Source organism: Scyliorhinus torazame, chromosome 9 (assembly GCF_047496885.1).
Source record: "Scyliorhinus torazame isolate Kashiwa2021f chromosome 9, sScyTor2.1, whole genome shotgun sequence".
Classification (NCBI taxonomy): Eukaryota; Metazoa; Chordata; class Chondrichthyes; order Carcharhiniformes; family Scyliorhinidae; genus Scyliorhinus; species Scyliorhinus torazame.
Genome location: NC_092715.1, coordinates 170,689,560 through 170,707,974, shown reverse-complemented (window position 1 = coordinate 170,707,974; position 18,415 = coordinate 170,689,560). Strand labels below are relative to the sequence as shown.

The following is an 18,415-nucleotide window of genomic DNA, read 5'->3' as shown; positions in this document are numbered from 1 at the left end:
AACTTTTCGGCTTGTACAAAGGTCCACGCCTCTTCAGGCGTTTCAAAGTAATAGTGTTGGCCCTTGTATGTGACCCACAGTTGCGCTGGCTGCAGCATTCTGAATTTCACTTCTTTCCGGTACAACGCCGCTTTGGCCCGGTTGAAACCCGCTCTCCGCTTTGCAACCTCCGTGCTCCACTCCGGGTATATTTGGATCTCTGCATTGTCCCACTTACTGCTCCGCTCCTTCTTGACCCATCTCAGGACCCACTCTCTGTCCGTGAACCGGTGGAACCTCACCACCATCGCCCTTGGCGGCTCATTTGCCTGGGGCTTCTTCGCCAGCACCCGATGTGCCCCGTCCAACTCCAGCGGCCTCAAAGGGGCCTTCGTGCCCATCATCGCCTCGAGCATCGTGCTTGCGTATGCCCCGGCATCAGCCCCCTCCACTCCCTCAGGGAGACCCAGGATTCGCAGATTCTTTCTCCTCGACCTGTTCTCCAGGTCTTCGAGTCTTCCCGCCCACCTCTTGTGTAGCGCCTCGTTCTACTCCACTCTCACCGCCAGGCCCACGAGCTCGTCCTCGTTCTGACTGACTCTTTTCTGTACCTCCTGGATCTTAGCTTCGTGGGCCTTCTGGGTGATCCCGAGTCCTTCAATTGCCGAAAGCATAGGCGCCAACATCTCCTTGCGCAGCTCCTCGAAGCAGCGCTTGATGAACTCCTGCAGTTCCCCTTTGTCCCTGGCTGCCGCCATTTTGTTTTCTTCCCCTCGCTTCTCCCGTTGCTCCAGTGCCGCTCCTTTGGCCGTTACACTTCTGGTCCGTTTCATAGAAGTTGGAGGGGGACCTCTCTCTTCCCTTCCCCACGGGCTGCGTCAAAAAAAAAAAAAAAGTTCCGTTGGGGCTCCTCTAACGAGCCCAAAAGTCCGTGGTAGCGGGAGCTGCCGAATCGTGCGGCTTAGCTCCGCATAGCCGCAACCGGAAGTCGAGAGGGAATCCTTTTGGCAGTGTTCACTTCACCAGTCTGTCCCCAAAAGTCTATGGAAACTCCTGAAAAAGGTCTGGGAGTCCGTTCCAGACGGGAGCTGCCGAATGCGCGACCTACTCCTCCATGGCTGCCACCGGAAGACTCGTCCCTGCTTCTTCAATGGCCTTGGTAGATCTTTTCACAGTTGTTCCCTCTGCTGCTAGAATTCACCTTTGATAGAGTCAAGTCAGATTGCAGCTTTAAGCTTGCCCTTCCCCTGCCTGCATGCTGGAAGAGGCCCTGTTTATCCTGTTGCAGCCAAATCTTTTACTGTTTCTGCCGGGTCTGGTAGCCAAAAGACATAACATTCCTGGGGGACACTGTCAGGGGAATGCTGCAGTCTTCTTCCCACACCGGGAAATGTCAAACAAATGCCTGGGGGCCATGTAAAAGAGCCCAAAATTCCGTTCCAAGCGGGAGCTACCGAATATGCGACCTAGCTCTGCATAGCCGCACCCGGAAGTCCCTCCGGAATTTCTTCTCTTAAGGGTCATTAGTGTTTGGAATTTTCTCCCGAGTAGAGCCAGGGTCATTGAATATAATTCACCTGAGGAAGGAGAAGCGCTCCGAAAGCTAGTGACATCGAAACAAACCTGTTGGACTTTAACCTGGTGTTGTAAGACTTCGTACTGTGCTCACCCCAGTCCAACGCCGGCATCTCCACATCATGAATATATTGAAGGCTGAGTTAAGCAGATTTCTGAATGACCAGGGAGTCGAGGGGTCAGGCAGAAAAGTGGCCATGCAAAAGCAGAGGGTCCTGGGTGCATAGATCAAGGTGGCGAGGGTAGTTAATAAAGCATGTACTATCCTGGGATTTATTCATAGGGGCATAGAGTATAAAAGCAATGAAGTTATGCTGAATTTAGCACAGCTCCTCCAGTGTCTCAGCAACCTATCCAGGAGTGGTAAATTTACATAGACTACTCTTAGTTTTGCTGTCCAGTCTGCAGTAGCACGAGCTGATCTAGGCTAAAATGTTAATATGACCGGAGGCCTCCAGACTTGATAAGGTACTTCCTGATCACCTTGTGATGAGTCCCGCTAAAATCTGTGAGACCTGCAGATTGGGGGTAATTTAGAATATTTTCACCTGCTACTGAGATTAAATTAATCCATGTGGCTAAATTGATTTTAAATTAATCAAGGCCTTTGCCAAGAATTGGGTACCTGCAAGCGTTATAAATTTGTGCAAATGTTCAGCAAACTTAAAATAATGATACTTGATTATTTTTAGGGTGACCTTGGAGGATCACGAATTCTGCAGAAGAGGTGGACATCATTTCTTAAAGCTAAGCTGATTTGCACTCTGCCTGAATCCAATTTTGTCTTCAATGTCATTCAGGATGTTTTTATTTTGAAAACTCCAAATTGGAAGGAAACAGTGTTTTATGGTGTGTTTACATCACAGTGGTAAGCAACTTTACAATTTTGCTTTGATTTTAGTTTTCACAGTAAAAGACATTTTTAAAGTAAAATCATTCAGAAAAGTGTAATTGTCAATGTTTGTGTATTGGTTTCTTCCCTGTACATTGGTAAGTTCATCCTTCATTGGGTAACAGGTCAGTCTGACCCCAACAGCCACGCTTAAAGGACTGTGTACATAATTTGGAGCTGCTGAGCTGAAATGTAAAATAATTAATCAATTTACAAGTCACTCCAAGGCATTTCGCCCTCCATCTTTAATTCTTCATCACTCTTCCACATTCCCGCACACTCTGAATTTTTGTGAACGGTTCTGTTTTCAGCATGGAACACGTTGATAGTGCCAAAGGTGACATTTTCCTTATCTTAGTGCTAGTTTAAAATTCAGCCCTGGGTGAGCAGAAACTTCCTCCAGTTAAATATTGACAAGACTGCAGGCACTGCCTTCAGTTCCAAGACTCCCCTCCCTCATCATCAAATCTGTCCCTCCTCCTTGGAGCTGTCTGAGGCCGAGTGAGACTCTTTGTAACCATGGTAGCATATTTGACTCTGAGATGAGTTTTCAAACCTATATCTGCACTAAGCCCACATTTGCAGCTCTAAAATATTGCCTGACTCTGCCAGTCAGTGCCTCAGCTATTCTGCTGCTGAAACCCACATTCATGCTTTTGTTACTTCTGGACTTGACTAGTCTATTGCACTCCTGGCCAGCCTCCCACAATCTATCCTACAAGTGGTTATCCAAAACTCTGTTGCCGTTGACATAACTTTCCGAATGCTGATTGTCCATCACCCATGCGCATGCTGGCCTACACTGGCTCCCTGTTAACGTCTTGACTTTAAGGTTCTCATCCTTGTTTTCAAGTCCTTTATGGCCTTTAATTCCTTCAAGCCATGCAACTCTGCCAGATATAAGAGCTCCTGTGATTCCAGCCTCTTGAGTATCCACAATTTTAATATAACCATTATTGATGACCATTATTGGTGGCCATGTCTTCAGCTGCCCATGCCCTAAATTCACAGATTCTATCTTTAAACTTCTTTTCAGCCTCAGTACCTCGATTTCCTCTTTGACCAAGTCGTTGGTTATCAGTCATCTGACCAAGCTTTTAGTTATAGTATCTCCTTGTGTGGCCCAGTGCTGTATTCGGTTTTAAATCGTCTCTTTGAATTATCTTGGGATGTTTTATTATGTTAAAGGTGGTATTTAAATGCAAGTTGTTGTAGTTGAAAAAAACTTCTCTTTTTCAGACTAGTGAATCCGATGTACAATGAGATACTTTCTTGTTCGTTGGTGTATGTACATTAGTTAAAAAAAATATTTAACTTTGGTAAATAATAGAGTAGTGCTTCACCCAGAGCTGTGCCACATTGGATGAACGCAAATCTTCAAATTCCCTTTATTATAAGTTAACTCCCTTCTCCGAGAGCATCATAAATGGACTATCACGCAAGTCAGAATTAAACAGCTGAAATTCTAAATTAAAATTAAATATTAACAAATCAGCTAAAGGGTTAGATGTCTAATTCCCATGAAGAATGTGGCAGCTAGGTCCATGGATACCTGTTACTCAGAGTTGATAAACTTGAGAGAGTTTTCTCTAGCCAATATGTGATGAAGATAGTGTTTCATATGAGTAGGCTAGAGAGAACCGGCTTGCTCCCTCATAAACTGTGCTATTAGTGCATTTCCAGTTAAGGAAGGGTGTCAAAGTAGTTAGGTGCGTACATGCAGATAGTGTTTGTGGAGGGTTCTTGACTTCAATTACAGCTTACTTTGCACAGAGGGTACTTGTGGTTACACACAAACCGAGGCGAATTTGACAGTTTTAAAATGCTGCGCGTCCCCAAAAGATATAACCTAGATGTTTTTAAATTCATTGTATCGAAGAAATAAACCCATGCCCCCACCCACTCCATTGATAAATGTAACGGCAATTATCAGTATTTGAAAACTGTGTATCTGATATAATTTTGACAGAATTTTGGCATTGCTATCTTAATGCAACTACTTTGTACAAATATTGCATCTGTGAATAACCTTTTGTAACCCTTTACAGCATCATAGAATTTAAAAGTGGATAAAAGGCCATTTGGCTGTGAGGTTCAAGTATCTCATCTTTCTGAAGCCAGCAAGAGAATTACTCTTAAATAGATTGTGAAAAAGTGGGCAAGAGATTCCTGGCTTTATTAAAAGGAAGTGTTATCCAAAAGTCTGTACCTGTAGGCACGATGGTCACATGACAAAACTATATCCACAATTATAGTTGTGTAAAAGTAGAATTCTATAATCATTGTTTTTATGACCTTGTCAGGAGTAATTTGGAAGTATCTGCAGTCTGTGCCTTTAATATGTCCAAGGTGGAGGATGTTTTCTCAAAAGGGAAATACATGCAAAGTGCTACTTTTGAATATTCTCATGTAAAATGGGTCAGATACAATGGACAAGTTCCAACACCTCGTCCTGGCTCAGTGAGTATACATGACCATTCTGCTCCAGTCGTTTAGTTATTTTAAATGAAGTACAGGGGGTGAAATTCTCCACCTCAGACCCCCAAACACGAACCGCAATCGGGCCAACAATTGGGCGTCTGGCCAAAATAGAGATCTGCGCCCGACACCGATTTGGGCGCCATGCTCCTGTCCCTCGCTGACAGCGATAATGAGGTATGCTGCCCACGCCAGCGGCGGCATGCAAAACCAGCATTTGCATGCATTTAAATGCGATTAGCGGGTTGGACACTGCTCCGCCCTTAGGCAGTGTTCCGCCCCTCTCAGGCCCAGGTCTCGTGGCATGAATTACTACAAGTATTGACAAAGGTGGACTGGGTGCCATGGCTGCGGAGGGGGAGTGTGAGTCTAGAAAAATACTGAAAAAACGTTGAAAACTGTCAGGCTTGATGGGGGGGATGGCTGCCCGGGCCGGGGGCAGTAGCGGATAGTGACTTGGTGCTAAGTCCGTGGACTTGGGGTGTCCCCTCGGGATTGGGGTGGCCTGGCTCAGACACTGCCACTGCTGCAGTCTGTCTTTTAAATGCACCTCTTTGGTACTACAGGCTCCCAGCTGCTCACACTGCTGAGTGCTGCCTGTGTCCTATAAATGCTTAGAAGGCCTCTGGTCATCTGGGCACCCATCCAGGCTGCCCTTCTGGACACACTCATACCCCAGCTATATCAAGGACCAAGCTCAATCAGGAGCTCACGTGGGGTTGGCACTCAGAGGGGCTGCCCCATTATAGAGGAAGCAGTGGATTAGCAGAGCTCACTCCAATCATAGGACACCTTCTTCACCTCAGCCTTTGGAATTCTGCCTGGTTCTCTGCCCCTCTCAGGACAAAGGCCTCACCAGTGACCCACTCCGGCCCAGCAGCTGTCTACCCTTGCTGAGACTGGGAGCGCTGACTACCTCTGCCACCACCTCCCAGGCAATGGTCAGGTCCTTCTCTGACCCACCTTGGGGGCTGCAGTGAGTGTATGGTAACGGGAGTGCTTAAAAACCGCTCCAGCTGTCAGTCTCTTGGTGGGAACTCCGGTCCCAGCGGGTAGAATTCACGTCAGCAGAATGTTGGCCCCATTAGCGTGTCCCAAATTGCTCCCCGAATGACGCTCCCAACGGCAATGCGAACTGCATGCCATTCAGTCCCAGCGTCAACACCTAGTCTCCCAAATGGAGAATTTCACCCACGGTCTGCCAGCTTGATGTGACAGCTGTAGGCTATTAGTTGTAATTTGATAATTGCAAATTTACTACTTGCCAGTTTAAACCTTTCTAACTACAGTTAAATAGTGATCTGTATAATACAGTTTGTGTACATTTGGAACTTTTATTCCAAAAACATTTTCAGTTGTGTACTCAGGGGAGGAGTAGCATAGTGGTATTGTCACTGGACTAGTAATCCAGAGACCCAGGTAATGCCTGGGTCCCGGATTCGAATCCCACCATGATGGTGAAATCTGAATTCAACAAAAATCTGTAATTAAAAGTATAATTATGACGATTGTCATAAAAACCCATCTGGTTCACTAATGTTCTTCAGAAAAGGAAATCTGCCGGCCTTACCCGGTCTGGCCTGCATGTGACTCCAGACCCACACAGCGATGCGGTTGACTCTTAACTGTCCCCCGCTGAAATGGCTTCACAAGCCACTCAGTTGAAGAGCAATTAGGGATGGGCAACAAATGCTGGCCCAGCCGGCACCGCCCACATCCCAAGAACGAATTTAAGAAAAACTCATGGGGTATTGTAAAAGTAGCATGTGCTTTTGAAACTTCATTAACATTGTGCTGAAGGGGTCAACAACCTAAATAATTCAAGGTTATGTGTAGGTAATTTATTGGACACTTTGATATTATAAGTCGGTGATATAAGTGTGCATTTAAAATGTGCACTTACTAAAACAAAAAGTAAAATGTTGCAATTGTAAACATTTCCATTTTATTAATTGGAAGCGTAGAACAGTAGTGATAGACTGGTTACAATTCCACTGATTTGAAAAGTAATTTGCACTTGTTTGAACTATGTAGTTATGGGCGTAAGTAATTGATATTGTAATGTTGTTTCCATTATTCGATTTCCTTTTCAGTGTATAAACAATGAGGCAAGAACTTTGAATGTCAACAACTCACTCATGTTACCTGACAAAACTCTCCAATTTGTAAAGGATCACCCTCTGATGGCAGACCCAGTTAAACCCATTGGGAATAGACCTACATTGGTGAAGAAAAATGCAAACTATATACAGATTGTTGTGGACAGAGTTAGAGCGCTTGATAAGAAACTCTATGATGTCATGTTTGTGGGTACAGGTGAGCCCTTGTAAGAATGTGGAAATTTATGACAGTATTTTGTGGTGGGCGGGTATATCCATTGTATGCTGGTTTAAGGATGGAGACTTGATCAAAGGTACAAGAACTAGCTGAGCACATAAAAAGAACAAAGCAATTGCATAAATAAGTACTGTTTGATGGAGGAACTCCATGTACAAGAGAAAAGCTTCGCTAACACTTGGCAAAATTTTGAACACACAAGGGAAATCTCTTGTGGGCTTAAGCTTTGAGACTATCCGAGAAACTCTGAAACAAAAAAAGTCTGAAGCAAGCCCAAGAAGCAAGCAATAGAGATCCCAATGCCAACTGCTAAATGGGCATGCCCCAGTGCAGTACCATTTTACCTGTAACACCATCATTTCCAGTTCCCTCCACAGGCCCATAGTCCCTTAGTCCTAACACAATCAACTAGTAACCATACCCAAAACTGAAACAAGAGAGAATAAGACCTTTAATGACTGCTTTGGCATCATGCATTCTGATTCTTTGTGTCACTCTTAAGAAAAATCAATTTGCCCTTCCCTTTGAACCCTTCCTTGTGGAGAGGTTGCAGTCAAAGTGAATTTGATGCCTCTGCACAGGCCGCACAAGACGAGAGGGTTATATGGCCCTACAGAAGAGCCTTTTACACACCTATTTAATTATTTTAACACCTCTTTTGTGAAATAAATTATGCACTCAAACTGCATGGATCCACCAATTTGTGTTAGTACTTCACCATAGTATTAGCTTCTCATCTAACTGCCTATTTAATAATAATAATCGCTTATTGTCACAAGTAGGCTTCAATGAATCCAAAACTCTGCTACCACATTCTCATTCACACTTTCAATCCACTCATCACCCCTGTTGCTCACTGGCCTATATTGGCTCCTAGTCCAGCAACACCTTAATTTTAAAGTTGTTATCCTTGTATTCAAAGCCCATGGGCGGGATTCTCCATTCTGCTGGTGCCCGGGGGTTTGCCGATGGCATAGGGCTCCCCCACAATGGAAACCCCATTGACCGGCCAGCGTAACGGAGAATCCTGCCGACGGGTCGGGGCAGAAAAGTGGCGAGGTGGAGAATCCCGCTCCAAGTCTCTTTTTATTTCGCTAACCTCCTACAGGCCTCTGAGAACTCTGCTTTCCTCCAATTCTGGTCTCTCGTGGATTCCTAATTTCCATCATTCTTCCATTGGTGACTGCATCTTTAGATTTCTAGGCCCTAAATTCTGGAATTCCTTTCCTAAACCTCTACCTCCTATTTTGAGTTTCTTAAACCTATCTCTTCCAGTTCTCATGTTTCTCGACAAATGTTGTCTGATATGCTCTTGTGAACTGCCTTGGGGGTCTCTTTGCATTATAGATGCTGTATAAGTGCAAGTTGATGTTGTATGAAGCCTATATTATTTTCTCGCTCTTCACATCTCATATTTTGGAATATGTTTGTCCTCGTCTCCTAAACCCAGCTGTGCCTTATGCCATTCCCTAACCATCTGTGGAATGGTCCACACCCAAACCTGTTGTAAAGTCCATGAAGCCAGTCTGAGGAAACTATTCTTTTAAAGTTTTCAACCTGTTTTTTCAGCAAACCCTACCTGATGAAGTGCCTGTGAATACGAATTTGTCAATCATTGGGTTGCATGGCTCCATATTTCTCATTCTATCTTGAGACAATGCTACCAACTTACGGTGGGGTAACTAGGAGTTGTAAGCAACGATGGATCATATTGTTTTTCTTTATTTACTTTGTTGCTGTGAAGCTCCCAGGTTTGCTGACAAAATATTTCAATATTAAACATCCATGTTTTGGCTTAATGGCTCCAGTGACGTGACTCCCAGAGAAAAGTGCTATTTTTTGTTCTCCAGGGACATTGGACAGGATTCTCCGGTCGGTGACGGCAAAATCGTGTTCAGCGATCGCCCGGAGAATCAAAGTTCCCGACCAAATCGGGGGCGGTGCGTTTTCGTGATGCTCCATCACCTCCAAAATGTCGAAAGAGGACATTGCCTGAGGCCCGCCACCCCCGAAGCCTGAGGCCCGCCCCTAATGCTCTGCCTCTGACCGGCCGAGTTCCCGACTGCGTGGTTCTCTCATTGTCTCACCCGTCGGGAACTCGGCATGGCGGCTGCGGACTCGGTCCAGCACCGCCACAGTCGGGGGAGGACCGATCCGCTGGCAGGGTGGACTTTACCAGGGACACTGTGGGTGGGGGGGGGGGGGGGGGGCGGTCCGGGGCGCACAAGTCGGTCAAAGGGGGGGGCACTATCTCGCAGGCCGGCTCTGCAAGCGGCCGGCGGCATGTTGCACATGCCCGGCACGGACCCGGCAATTATCCAGGTGCTCTACGCTTGATGCTAGCCCCCAGCCAAATGGAGGATCGATGGCCGTTTTGTGCCAAATGTTCGGGCGTAAAAAGCAACCGTTCCCACGCCGCCGTGAGGACATAGCCTCACAATCGGAGAAACCAGCCCATTATGTTCTACTCTGGTGCATAGGAGGATCAGACCAGTCTTTAGCATCCTGGCAACTGATTACTAAAGCCAGCAGCCTTTAAAGCACAAGCAAAAATGTGGCTTAAAATAATACAAAAGAAAACCTGTAAAACTGAAGTTTAAAAAGTAGGGAGAAATGCAAGATCAAGACATTGAAGTTATAAATCTTATAAAAGATTTGTATTTCATGATCTCAGAATGTCTCAAAGTACCTTACAGCGAATTAAGTACTTTTTGAAGTGTAAGTTGCTATTGTAGGAAATGCAGCAGTTAATCTTTGCACATGCAGAAATGTGATAATGATTAGAAATTCTCTTTTGTTGTGATAACTGAGGGATAAATATTAGCCAGGACACTGGGGGAACTCCCTCAAAATAAATGCCACTGGATCTTTTACATTTACCTGACGGCGCAAACAGGGTCTTGATTAAACATACCATGTGAATGATATTGCTCAGTCTTTTAACTGTATATTGTGAAGTATTGCATTGCAATTTAAAGCTACTCCTGATTTGTGTGGAGGACTTTGATAGAAAGTTTTTCCATCATCACAACATGAAAATTGATTTTCTTTTAACCATGATACAAAGAATCAGAATACACAATGCCAAAGCAGTCACTAAAGGTCTTATTCACTTTTTAAAAAAAAGTTTTGGGTATGTTTACTCGTTGATTGAGTTAGGACTAAGGTATGGGCCTGTGACGAGAACTGGAAATGATGTTGTTACAGGTAAACTGGTACTGCATTGGGACATGCCCAATCAGCAGTTGACATTGGGATCTCTTTGGCTTGGGGATTGGTGAATGTTCCACTTCTCCCAACAATTCCCTCGTGCTTGCCAAGAAATAAACTGGAACATGCCAACCCAAGGGAAGTGTGATTAATGTTGTCCCCAGTCTTGAACAGACTGGAGGAAAGTAGAGTTCCTGGACGGAATTCTACTTTCCCCAAGCCAAAGAGATCCCAATGTCAGCTGCTGAATGGGCATGTCCCAGTGCAGTACCCTTTTACCTGTAACAAACTGCAATGGTAAATTTATACAAAACCAGAAGTGTAAATATACAGACAATGTGCGAGTTCTGAAGCCTGAATAATGGAAATACAAGGCTATGTTTACAGGTGATGAAAATGGATGTTCTAAAATGCACTTGTGTTTTTCAGATAAAGGATTATTGCACAAAGCAACTAACTATGGTAATGAAATGCACATAATTGAAGAATTGCAGATTTTCCCTGATTCTGAACCTGTGCTGACATTACTCCTGTCCAAGGGGGTAAGTGCAAACTACATTAATTTATGGTATGTTTGTCTCAAGATGATTATAAAAATGACGATAATCTGGCACAGGAGCCTGAGTTGCCTCATTATCAGAACATATTTTAAGAGCAATATTATGATGCTATCTTGTAATGTAGTACCAGGACTACTGAGAGGAATTGGAGCTCTACTGCCAACATTTAATACTGGAAATTATAATGATTTTTTAAATTAACCTTTCATTCAACATATTTGTCATGTCTCCCTATCTGTGTTATCTCCTTCAACATTAAACCGTCCCGGAATTCCACTTTCCTCTAGTCTGACCTCTTGTGCATCCCAGGTTTCCTTTGCTCCTCCTATTTCAGCCAAGCCATCAGTTATTTAAGCACCAAACTCTGAAATTCGCTCCCTAGACCCCTCTGTACCTTTGCACTCTCCTTCAGGAAGGAGACCTACATTTTGGGCACAAACCTAGTGGCTCAGTGTCAAATTTTGGACGATTATGCTTCTGTGAAGCACTTTGGGATTTTTAGAATTGAAAGATGCTAGTTGTCATTAAAACTTTGTGTTTAAATAGTTATAGAACCATATAACTCGTACAATACAGATGGAGACCATTCGGCCCATCAGGTCTGCACCTACTTTCTGAAAGAGCACCCTATCTAGTTCCACTGCCCCCGCCATATTCCTATAACCCCACCTAACCTGCACATCTGTGGACACTAAGGGACAATTTAGCATGGCCAATCCACATAACCTGCACATCTTTGGACTGTGGGAGGAAACCGGAGCACCCGGAGGAAACCCACGCAGACACTGAGAGAAAGTGTAAACTCCACACAGACAGTCACCGAAGGCAAGAATTGAACCCTCTGTACCGTAGCCAAAGAGAAAATGCTAGAAAATCTCAACAGGTCTGGCAGCATCTGTACGGAGAGAAAAGAGCTAACGTTTCGAGTCCAGATGATCCTTTGTCAAAGGTTTTCTACATTGAAAACAGATGCAAAATACCTGTTCAACACTCCTGCCATTTTGCATTTTTCCATTATTAATCCCCTAGCTCACCTTTTAAGGATCTAATGCTCATTTTGTTACTCTTTTCCTTTTTTAAATACTTACAAAACTAGATAGTAAAGAGTTCCTAGCTAGCATGGTAGCATAGGGATTAGCACAGTTGCTCCACAGCTCCAGGGTCCCAGGTTCGATTCTCGGCTTGGGTCACTGTCTGTGTGGAGTCTGCACGTTCTCCCCATGTGTGCGTGGGTTTCCTCCGGGTGCTCAGGTTTCCTCCCACAGTCCAAAGATGTGCAGGTTAGGTGGATTGGCTATGCTAAATTACCCTTTGTGTCCAAAAAAAAGAAATTGGGGTTACTGGGTTAAGGAGATAGGGTGGAAGAGGTGTGTGCTTGAGTGGGGTGCTCTTTCCAACGGCCGGTGCAGACTCGATGGGCCGAATGACCTCCTTCTGTGCTGTAAATTCTGTGATGATTCTAGCTTTCCCTCATTCTCTGATTTGTCCCTCATTTCTTAAGCCATTCTTCTGCTGGTTTCTAAAATCTGCCCGATCTTCTGACCTACCACTAATCTTTGCATTATTGTATGCTTTCTCTTTTAATCTGATACTATCCTGTATCACATTAATTAGCCACGAATGGTGCATCCTTCTCATTGTCTTTCTTTCTCAGTGGAAAATATCCTTACACAGTTACAAAATGCCCCCTTAAATGTCCTACCTTTTAAACTATTTCCGAGTTCAATTTAGCCAACGCAATCCTCATAGCCTTGTAATTGCTTTTTTTAGGTTTGAAACATTCGTCTTAGACCCACACGTCATACCCTCAAACTGAATGTGAAATTCTACATATTATGATCGTTGTTGCCTCGAGGCTCCTTTATTGAGGTCATTCATTAATCCTGTCTCATTGCCCTTGCCAGGTCTAAAATAGCCTGTCCTCCGGTTGGCACTATGGCATATTATTCGAAGAAATTGTCCTGAACGTAGTCTATGAATGCATCTTCCATGCAACCTTTGAAAATCTGATTTGTTCCATCTAGAAGATTAAAATCACCTATGATTATTGCAGTACCTTTCTTACAAGCCCCCATTATTTCTTTATACTATGTCCTATAGTGTAGTTCATAGATCATAGATCATTACTGTTGTGATTGCAGTTTATCGGCTGCCTAAGTGACTCTGTAGCTTGGCCATTTCGTATCTCCACCCAAACTGATTCTACATCGTAATCTTCTGAATTAAGGTCGTCCTTTACTACTCTACTAATTAGCAGAGCTACCCATCATCTTTTCCTAACTTCTTATCCTTCCAAAATGTCAACCTTAAATATTTAAGTCCCAATCTCGGTCCAAAGATAAGCAATAGAGCTGAACTGCAGTGGTGAGACGAGAGTGACTGGCCATACCATCGAGGTAGCGTTTGACTGAGTGTAACTTTAAGGAGCACTAGCAGTACTGAAGAAAATGGGAATTAGGAGGAAAATTCTGCATTAGTTGGAACCGTACCTCGCACCTACCTGGTTGTGGTTGTTGGAGGTCAATCATCTTGGTCCCAGGACATTGCTACAGGAGATTCCCTGAATAAAGTCCTCAGCCTGACATTGGGGTGCACGGTAGCACGGTGGTTAGCACTGTTGCTTCACAGCGCCAGGGACCCGGGTTTGATTCCTGGTTTGGGTCACTGTCTGCACGTTCTCTCCGTGTCTGCGTAGGTTTCCACCGGTGCTCTGATTTCCTCCCACAAAAGTCCCGAAAGACTTGCTTATTCGGTGAATTGGGCATTCTGAGTTCCCCCTCAGTGTACCCGAACAGGCGCCGGAATCTGGCGACTAGGCAACTTTCACAGTAACTTCATTGCAGTGTTAATGTAAGCCTACTTGTGACACTCATAAAGATTAGGGGTGGGATTCTCCGACCCCCCTACCGGGTCGGAGAATCGCCGGGGGTCGGTGTGAATCCCGCACTGACGCCGGCTGCTGAATTCTCCAGCGCCGGTTTTCAGGCGGGGGCAGGCATCGCGCCGCGCCGGTCAGGGGCCGTTGGCAGCGGCCCTCCCCCAGCAATTCTCCGGGCCCTGATGGGCCAAGCGGCCACCCATTTTCGGCCAGTCCCACTGGCGTGGATTAGACATGGTCCATACCGGCGAAATCTGGCTTGGAGGGCGGTTAACGGTGTCCTGGGGGTGGGGTGTGGGGGGGGGGGGATCTGCAATCGGGCCCACCGATCTGCGGGCGGGCCTGTACCGTGGGGGCACTCTTCGGTGGCGCAGAGAAGAAACCTGCTGCGCATGCGCAGGAAACACGGCGGCGGTTCTGCGCATGCGCCAGAACACGCTGGCGGTCCTGCGCATGCGCCAACTCGCGCCGGCTGGCGGTGGCCCTTTGGCGTTGGTTGGCGCAGCGCCAACCCCTCCAGCGCCGGCCTAGCCCCCGGAATGCAGAAGATTCCGCAACTTCCGGGCGGCCCCACGCCGCTCTTTGGCGCCGGTACGGGCCGCCCCGCCGATTCCGGGAGAATCCCGGCCTATATTATTATTATTATTATTATTATTATGTTCAGATGCTTCATTAATTCACATTCCCTCCATCATAAGGTCAGATGTGTGGATGTTCTTGGGTGATTGCACAATTTTCTGCACCATTCACAACTCCTCAGATACTGAAGCAGTCAGTGTCCAAGAGCAGCATGACCTAAACAATAAGTGAAGTCGCCATAGTCCCAGATGATCATCGGCTGCATTCCCCTTTGATGTGGAGAGATGACTGGTGGTGATTTAACCTTAGGATCACCACATCTCGGGCAAGGGGCAAGGTTGAGAAGGCAGAACCTAAATGAATGAACTCAGCCTGTATGGGAAATGAACCTGTGCTGTTAGCCTCGTTGTGCATCACAAACCAGCTACCCAACCAACTGAGCTAAACCGAATGCTCTCCACTTGCCTGACTGAGTTCAATTCCAAAAACGACGTCAAGGTGCTCGACACAATCCAGGACAAAGCAGCCCGCTTGATTGATACCTTATCTACCACCACACACATTCACTTCTCCATCACTGATGCACAGTGGCAGCAGTGTTTACCATCTACAAGATGCACTACAGCAACTTGCCAAAGCTCCTTTGAAAGCATCTTCCAAACACATGGGGCGGGATTCTCCACTCCCGCGCCAAAGTGCCCACGCCGTTGTGAACGCCGTCGAGGTTCACGACGGCGCGAAACAGCCCCTATCCCGATCGATTCAGGGCCCGATAATGGGCTAGGAGCGGGGCCGCGTCATCTACATGCGCCAGGCCTTGTCGCCACGTAAAGGTGGCGGTGCATACATGATGCGGCCGACGCCGCATAACTGGCATCACCCGCACATGCGCGGGTTGGCCAGCGCCAACCTGCGCATGCGCGGTTGCCGTCCTCTCCGAGTCCACCCCGCAAGCAGATGGCAGACGGATCTTGCGGGGCTGCGGAAGGAAGGAGGTCCTCCTTCAGAGAGGACGGCCCGACGATCGGTGGGCACCGATCGCGGGCCAGACCCCATTTGAGGTACCCCTCGGTGCAGGATCCCCCCGCCCCCCCAACAGGCCGCCCCCCCCCCCCAGCGTTCCTGCGCTGTTCCCGACGGCAGTGACCAGGTGTGGACGGCGCCGGGGGGAACCTGCCGTTTTGGCCTGGCCGCTCAGCCCATCCGGGCCTGAGAATAGCAGGGGTGCTGGAGAATCGCCATTTTGGGTGTCTCGGGCGATTCTCCAGCCCGCGGAACTCGACGGGGCCGTTCCCGCCGCTTGGGAGAATCGCGGGAGGGCGTCGGACCGGCGTCGCGGGAGATTTTGGTGGCCCAGGCGATTCTCCTAACCGGCGCGGGAGTGGAGAATCCCGCCCATGATATCTGCCATCTAGCAGGTCAAGGGCAGCGAATACATGGGAACACCCCCAACTCCAAGTTCCTCTCCAAGCCACACATCATCCTGACATGGAACTATATCGCCATTCCTTCAGTCTAAATCTGGAACTCCCTTCCTAACAGCACTGTTTATGTATTTACACCACATGGACTGCAGTTGTTCACGAAGGTGACTCACCAGCACCTTCTCGGGGACAATTGTGTATGGGTACTAAATGCTGGCCTTGCCAGTGATCCCGTGGAAGAATAAGTTTCAAAAGAGAACTTTACAACCATGAATCTGAGATGGCAATCAGTTTTTGCATATTTATTTGTGCTGGCAATTCATTGGTTTTGTTAGGAATGCTGTGTGCATTCAGTTACAGAGCCTCTAATTCTGCCTTTTACCATTTTTGAAACTCTGGCCTTATCTGCTGCTGTACTTTTAAGTTTATACTTTTTGTACCTTTTGCCACACACTGGTTATCATTACCCACATCTCTACACTGCTCTACTGTCTTGTCCTTTTTATTTTACCGCATTTCCTCTCGTGATCCCCAGCTTCCCATAAAAAGCCTGGGCGCGATTCTCCACTCCCCCGCCGGTTGGGAGAATCACCTGGGCCGCCAAAATTTCCCGCGACGCCGGTCCGACGCCCTCCCATGATTCTCCTAAGCGGCGGGAACGGCACAGTCGAGTTTCGCGGGCCGCAGGCCGGAGAATCACCCGAGACACCCAAAACGGCGATTCTCCGGCACCCCTGCTATTCTCAGGCCCGGATGGGCCGAAGTCCCGACGGCGTGACCCCAGTTCACGCCGTCGCCATTCACACCTATTTAAAGTGGTCAGCCAGTCGTGCTGGCTGACGCTGAGCAGGGAGGAGGTGAGCGGACTGTAGCGCATCGCCCGGAGACCGGGTCGGCTTCCCTGAGAAGGCTGCGGCCAAAGGGGGGGGTGCGGGAGAGTGTGTGCAGGTGGAGGGGGGGGGTGGGGTGAGGGAGAGTGTGCAGGTGGGAGGGGGGTGCGGGAGAGTGTGCAGGTGGGAGGGGGGTGTGGAAGAGTGTGCAGGTGGGGGGAGGGGGGGGGAGGGAGAGTGTGTGCAGGTGGGAGGGGAGGGCGGGAGAGTGTGCAGGTGGGGGGGGGTGAGGGAGAGTGTGCAGGTGGGACGGGGGTGCGGGAGAGTGTGCAGGTGGGGGGGGGGAGTGAGGGAGAGTGTGCAGATGGGAGGGGGGTGAGGGAGAGTGTGGATGGTATCGTCCATCCGCAGATGCCACATGTCAGCCGCCCTGATATGGCAGGACGGTGACGGGGACACGGCCGCAGTGTGCGTGTGGCTGATGGGCACAGGCGAGTGGCACACCGGTGAGCAGTACGGTGTGAAGTGACCGTTGGGCGCAGACAGTGACCAGGTGTTAGGCTGGCTGCGTGTCTGCAGCGCGACCAGGCCACCGGGGCACACAGGTATCCCATGCAGCCCGGCTGACAAGGTGCGGAAGAACCTCCGAGTAACATGTCGTTTCTCTGTCCCCCACCACCCTCCTGCAGGTCACCATGTATGCCAACCAGACAGCGATGTTCACTGTCGTGGTTGGAGCCACAGTTCTGGAGTTTGCCATCCGGCAGCATAGTGTCGGACGGCCCACAGTGGCTGCAGATGCAGCGATCGATGGTGCAGCAGAAGGGATGGCCGCGGAGTGGCCCGTCGTCGACACGCAGGCCGCAGGCGCTCAGGACCCGAATGTACAGGGGGATGCCGAGGGGAACATTGACCGTCAGACGGCGAGGAATGCAGAGGAAGTGCTTGGGGGGAGAGCAGGAGGAGGAGGAGCAGGTGGAGCACGAGGATCCACTGATGGTGGTGCCAGGGCGCCACAGGCGTCCAGCAAGGCCGAGGGTGTACCGTGACAGAATGTCGTTCGAGGCCCTACCGGGCATCACATGCAGGAGACTACGGTTCAGCAGGGAGATGGTCGCACATATATGCCAGCTCGTGGCACACCTCTCACCACGTGGAATGGGAGGAGGACACGCGATACCAGTCTCTGTCAAGGTGACGATGGCCCTAAACTTCTATGCGACCGGTTCCTTCCAGGCGCCGAGCGGGGACCTCTCCGGGATATCACAGGCATTGTTCAACAGGTGCATCAGGGCCGTCACCGACGCCTTGTACGCCATCGCGGACAGGTAAATTCAATTCCCCGAGGACCGAGCACAGCAGGAAGCACGGGCACGTGGATTCGCCAAGGTGGCCGGGATACCGATGGTCCAGGGTGTCAGCGATGGTGTGCACGTCCCCATGCGCCCGCCTGCAGACAGCAGGGACGTGTTCATGAACAGGAAGTGCGCGTACTCCATGAACATTCAGGTGGTGTGCGACCCCCACATGAAGATCATGCACGTGTGTGCAAAGTACTCCGGCAGTATGCATGACGCCTACATTCTGGCACAGTCGTTCATCCCCGCAATGTTCGATGGATGCCCCCCCCCCCGACTGAGGGGCTGGTTGCTGGGCGACAAGGGCAATCCATT

The 18,415-nt window shown here is 48.2% G+C and overlaps 1 protein-coding gene across 10 annotated transcripts in view; it reads left to right on the top strand.

Annotated features, from left to right (window-relative positions):
- sema4d (sema domain, immunoglobulin domain (Ig), transmembrane domain (TM) and short cytoplasmic domain, (semaphorin) 4D) overlaps positions 1 to 18,415 on the top strand; it is a 266,716-nt gene that overhangs the window by 193,822 nt on the left and 54,479 nt on the right. For all 10 annotated transcript variants that reach the window (XM_072516791.1, XM_072516789.1, XM_072516788.1 and 7 more), the window contains 4 exons: positions 2,247 to 2,422; positions 4,750 to 4,906; positions 7,018 to 7,240; positions 10,901 to 11,013. In XM_072516791.1, the coding sequence (XP_072372892.1) occupies positions 2,247 to 2,422; positions 4,750 to 4,906; positions 7,018 to 7,240; positions 10,901 to 11,013 (669 nt within the window). The remainder of the gene's footprint in view (positions 1 to 2,246; positions 2,423 to 4,749; positions 4,907 to 7,017; positions 7,241 to 10,900; positions 11,014 to 18,415) is intronic.